Source organism: Crocodylus porosus, unplaced genomic scaffold, assembly GCF_001723895.1.
Source record: "Crocodylus porosus isolate Cpor-Errol unplaced genomic scaffold, CroPor_comp1, whole genome shotgun sequence".
Lineage (NCBI taxonomy): Eukaryota > Metazoa > Chordata > Crocodylia > Crocodylidae > Crocodylus > Crocodylus porosus.
This window is the reverse complement of record NW_017728948.1, coordinates 34,934,238-34,940,237: the sequence shown is the minus strand read 5'-3', so window position 1 is coordinate 34,940,237 and position 6,000 is coordinate 34,934,238. Positions and strand designations below refer to the sequence as shown.

The following is a 6,000-nucleotide window of genomic DNA, read 5'->3' as shown; positions in this document are numbered from 1 at the left end:
TATATAAAATAAATAAAATAAAAATAAATAAAAAATAAATAAATAAAATAAAATAAATGTATTTTAGAATACATTTTAGGGCAGCTAAGTTAGAATGTGATGGCTGCATAGAAGAGAGACTCAACTAGCAGAGTCTTATAAATGGATGATTTTACAACTTAGAAATCACATTAAAGCAAATGACTAGCAATTTCATCTCACAGCATCCTTTCCAAAAGGATTACTTATTCCTAAATCAGGTCCCAATAGTGCAACTCACTTCTATTATTATTTAATCTTTATATCCTTTTAGGCCCAGATGTCCTGGTCAAGTACAGAGACTCACTGTTTGGTACTGTACAAGCACCCATAGTCAAAACCTATCCTCAGAAAGGTTGCCATCTCAGTAATAAACAGTTTTGCAAAGACAGTGAAGTTTCTACATTTACTTTTTATCTTTAAGTATCATTATTTAAATTTTATAAAATTCTTTTCCTTGAACAACACTGTTCCTCACTTATTATATGGAATCAAGGAACAAAGTTGTAGCAGAGTAATTCTGCAGCCCATATAACAAAATGATGCATAAATTATGCAGTTGCAAATCACTGTATTTAGTAGAATACAAGATGAGGTTTTTTTCCCAGACAGTAGTGGGAGGGGAAGGGGGAAGCCCCTCCTCTTGCATCCGCATGCGAAGCAGGGGGCAGGGGGCAGGCAGTAGTTTCACTGACTATAGCCCTGATTCTAGGTCGGAGCCAGAGTCAGACCCACAGAAGCCTCCTGCTCTGCCCTCTGCTTTCTCTCTGCAGCTTCTGCCCCTCCCACCCACCCCCAGCTTGGCTCCAGCTGGGGTACAGCTTGGCTCCAGCTGGGGCTGCAGTCTGTCTGAGCATGGAAACTCCTTCCTCTGCCTGGCCAATCAGCAGCACTGACATTGCTGCACAGCCAGGCAAGGACTGGGCTTCTAAGTCCTGTGCTCCATGATGGAGAAGCATGGGGATGAAGTGGGTGGGGCAGAGGGCCAGGGGGTCACCTCACCCCTCCCCCAGCCACTGATTTCTCTGTGGTAATGCGAGAGAGGGGAGGGAATTCAAAACAACCTTCCAACACTTATATTCTATACCCGGAAAATTATAATAAATTTATAAATTTTTCACATATAAAATATAATTATTGGGGGGCTGTTTTACTTCCAGGGTCATCTGATATTCAAGTAAATATGGTAGGCTAGGAAAGATGATGCTGGGGGGTTACAAAGCAGGTTGCAAAATGCAATAAAGAATTAAATGAAATGTAAAGGATCAATTAGTGACTAAAGGTTTGGTCTTTTAACACTTGAATAAAATACTCCTATATTTTTTTTTAGAGAGTGTTGCACTGAAATAAGTAGGTGAGTCTCCATGAAGCTTGTGAGGAATCTGTGGCTAATGCACAACCACTTGTTAATGTATTTTTCACAGAATGCCAACAATCAGGTTAGCTTGTATTATTCAATACCTATATGCTGAAAAGGATATACCTCTAAGTGTGACTGTGTATTTAGAAGCAACTGCAATGACAGAAATGGAAACATTTCTGCAGAAACCAATAAGGAACACTAAGAGCAGATTGGATCATTTCCTTTCTTTTATGATTAGGGACCGATTCAATTTGTGATTTTGCAAAAAGCACAAAATCTGTGACTGTCCACAAAATAAACTTAAAAGAAACTTAGTAAAATACTGGCTCCCCAGTGAGAGCCGGCAGTCCTCGCTGCCTCACAGCCAGCCCAGGCCAGGAAGGCGCCGGCTGACCGGGCAGCATAAAGGACTACCAGCAGCCAAGACGGCAGCTGCCCCTTCATCCCTCCCTCTCTCTGGGGCCTCTCCGCCAATCAGCAGCGAGGAGCAGGGTTGCACGAAGGGCAGCCAGTAGCCAAGATGGCAGCTGGCCCCTCATCCCTCCCTCACCACCAGGAGCTCTCCACCAATCAGCAGCAAGGGGAAGGGCCACCAGGAAATACCCGCAAAATTGGCTCTTTGTGCCATGACCAAGCCATGAAAATTCCTTTTGTCCCACCATGAATTAATTAGGTCCCTGTTTATGATTACATATTAAATAACTATTACTAAATATTTACAGATGTTTATGATGGATGAAACCTAACTTGATTTTCAGATCCCAAACTAAGATAATACTTTCCTTAAGATATACTTTTAAAATTTAAAATTGGAATCATACTTCTGAGGTGAAATAAGTACATAATTTACACTAAATATTTTATACACGTTACATTGCATATTCTCGTTACTATTAAATGTATATTTCATTATATATAAAACATATTTTAATATTATGTAGAAATGATTGAATAAGTATATTTAAATACATATAATCTACACATGGTAATGTTATGAACTGCTTCTTGTTTATTTTTCTCCAGACTACAAACAACCTTACCTGGGTCATACTGCCTTTTAAAAGAAACTCTTAGTTTCATGCAGCTTTGAGGAGCAAAATTAAACAAGCCCACCCTAACAGCTGTGACTTATCAAGCTGAAAGCACTGTGAAAATGATAAGTTTCCTCCGTGACATTTATGTTGACATTGCAATCAAATACACATTAAGAAATTCACAAATATAATCGCCATCCATTTAGACAGATTTAAAAGATAAGTAATGTAGATTATTCTATCTAAATTAGCCTGCTTCCCATTTGCTAGTAAAATGCTAATTTGATCACTCCAACAAAAATATCACAGCAACCATAATACTACCCTCATATTAAATGATCAATTCTTGAATTTAATTTAAAAAAGAACTCCATTATCGACCCCAGTAGACCATGACCATACAACAAATTTGGTATCTAAATTAAAATTTTAAATATTCTCCTCAAGGATTAGTATTGTTGTGTAACAACTTATGACTAAAAACTTGAAAAGGTTAGCAGGGTAGCTTCATCCATTTGTGTTACTGCCCTAAAAAAAAATAGATAGTGTCTTTTGAAGTTCAGAGACTCCAAAAAAGTCAAAACTTCCTTCAAACACCCATCCTAGATTCACAATCAGTTTCTCATTTTATCTTGTTCAGATTCAGATATAAATTGTATTTGATAGTAACACAATGAACAAACAGAAAAGGAGATTTGCACAGGTGAGAAAATCTGCTTGCTGTTTCTACAAGATCAGAGTTAATTAACATTATTTACTTTCAGAAAGAAAAAAAAAATCAGTATTATGTGTAATGCAGTAGGATGTAGAGGCCTTAACCAGTGACCTAATAATGCTAGATACTGTACAAACGTAAAACAAAAAAGCAACATTTACTTCAAAGATTTAAAGCATAAGAAAAGTATAATTTCCAAGGGCTAGTACATACCTGATATAGATAATCCTCAAATACAAAGTAGTAGTCATCATTGCTTGCTGTCAGCTTTACATCCTACAATTAGAAATTACTGCAATTTAAAACTGAAAGACAGCATTTCCACTTGGGAGACTCCTGCAGGGTGACTCCTGCAGAATCTAAGCACAGCACGATGGTTAAGAACATGGTTTCAGCATCAATATAGTTTCCTCTCATCTATCAGATAAAGTCAGACTCAGATGTCATACTTCTAATTCCAAAACAACATCAGCTTAATTATAACTATATTCTGGACTCAGAACTCAGAAACCCAAAGTTCTTATTTTGACAATTTTTGTTTTAACTCAAGACCAGTCATTGCAATAAAACACCTTCAAATTATCACCAACTCACAAAATATGTAATAGCAGTTTAAGGCTCAATCCTGTGTTCAAACAGCACTCTGTGTTTTTTTCTTTGGCAGAGAGGAGGGAGGGGGGAGTTTTGCATATAGGACTAGGGTCCAAAATAAGAATTCACATTAACTAGTATTCCCACACTCTAGGTAGCCAAAGTTTTTTGAAGCAGGTGTTGCTTTGATCAGCAAATACACACTATTTAATATATTACTCACCTTGTAAATCAGGCTGTCCACTAAAAGGTCATGCTGAATCACATTTGACTTAAGCTGCTCATAATACAAAATATCCTAAAACAGAAAAAAAAAATCCTCTTTGGTCTGAAGTAAAATAAATGGTGAATTAAAGGAGAAAAAGTATAAGACAGGACCTATATTACCTATTAATATTTTTTTAATATCCTCCTCCTGGTTGTCAAAGACTGTGTGTCATTGTTCATACTTTTCCTATATAAAAATTAATAACTGAGGCAGTAATATTTGACTTAATACAACATCTCTTGCTTAGTAATATACTTGATAACTCAAAAGAACTGAAAACAAGGGAAATAATTCAGACAAAGTAGTTATACCAAGAACTTCCAAAACCTTTGTGCTCGCACTCTCTCTGGAACCAGTTCCCCTTGAAACTTTAGAATCATTCTGGTTTCCCTATTTGGTACCTGCTATTTTTCTGCATTTCTGAATATGTTGGTTCTGTCAAGTATTGCTTAATATTAGCAAAGTTGCTATTAGCATGTAATTAGCACTGACCTAGGTTAGCACTGACTAGGTTAAGCATTTCAAACACAGAAAAAATCTGCCTAAATGATAGAAACTCCAAAGGATATTGCATAAGGAGTAGATTGAAAAAGAGCTCAAATTTTTCTCTTTTAATCTTAAATCACCTGATTATTCCTCAAAGGTTTGTGGAGCAGGCATAAGTGTAAACCAAGGAGGGAGTTTCTGATAAGAATAATCTTTGTGCTTTTGTCCATTTAATATTTAATCATGGTAAGCCCACTTGCACACCTAAGCCCTGGAATGAAATATAAAACCCAGAGTTAGCCACCTAAACTCCCAAGGTCTTAAACCTCCTTAAAATACAGAGTCAGAATCCTCCCTTGAGGGTAGGTGCCTACAAGCTCAGCCAGAAGGGATTCAAATGCGCTTCTTCTCTCCTAAAGCAGCATTCATGTCACCAGGATAAATGTAAAGCACATATGGAAATCAGAACTTGTGGTACAGGTGATATCTTATTAGACCAACTAGATGTTTGCCAAAAAAATTCTTTCATTGCAAACTTTTGAGCACAAGCACCCATCTTGAGGCATTGGAGAAAATATTAGAAAAGTTTTCCTAGGTAGAAATTAAAGTTCATATTTCATAGGAGAGTTGAAGGTGTGGTAAAATCTCTTGGTTAGAACAGTTCATTTTATCCAGATTAGGCTCAGAGAAAAGTTGAAATAGTCTGTTTACCTCGAAGTTGTTCAGTGGTAAGCAAGATCTAGAGACATAAATTACAATAAAAGTAGCAATTGTACTATACATGAAACTTTTGAAAGACCTACCTAAAGCTCAGTTTTATCAGCACTATGCTAAAAAGAAAAAAAAAAACTACTCTTCATTGGTTTCTCCACACAATCATTTGAAACGTAGACGTCAATAAACAAGTATACCTTTTCAGATGATGCTGAACAACACTACATTTTAAGACTTATTTTAAAATGCTGATATTATGGATCACAGAATTTTCTCAATAAATTAAACATGCTGAGGATACCTTTTGATCCAAGTTCAAATACTAAAGAATTAAACACTTCTGTAGTCAGCATAATCTGCAATCTTAAAATTGTGCCACAGGACAGTATATTTCCAGATTTTTTATATAGTATAAGGAAGCCCATCTTGTAAGTTACTGTATCCAGCAGAGAAATACAATTAGATGGCCCAGAAGAATTTCATTAGTGTGGTGCGTACCTCAGGAACCTGGAAAGCCAGTAGTTCACATTAACATTTTATTTGCTGTTTACCTGTAGTTATCCAATTTGCTTATAACTATATTGGACTGGTCTCCTAATGATGGAAACTAGAACAACTGTATGCTAGAATGACCATTATGCCATTACTATTTTTTCCCATCCACAGCACCTTCAATGGATACCTTCTGCTAAGCTAGCTGTCGTGACAACTCCAATACCTACTCTACACCACTTGCCCCCTTTATAATTAAAAAAGAAAGGGAAGACAACAATACAGGGACTGTGCTACATCAACAGCAGAACTTCGATGC

General features: G+C 36.6%; 1 protein-coding gene across 1 annotated transcript in view; it reads right to left on the bottom strand.

Annotated features, from left to right (window-relative positions):
* Positions 1-6,000, bottom strand: part of TBC1D19 (TBC1 domain family member 19) — a 104,900-nt gene that overhangs the window by 21,830 nt on the left and 77,070 nt on the right. Inside the window, exons 12-13 of the mRNA XM_019553301.1 lie at positions 3,945-4,019; positions 3,344-3,406 (exon numbers count right to left, since the gene is read on the bottom strand). Of these exons, the coding sequence (XP_019408846.1) occupies positions 3,344-3,406; positions 3,945-4,019 (138 nt within the window). The remainder of the gene's footprint in view (positions 1-3,343; positions 3,407-3,944; positions 4,020-6,000) is intronic.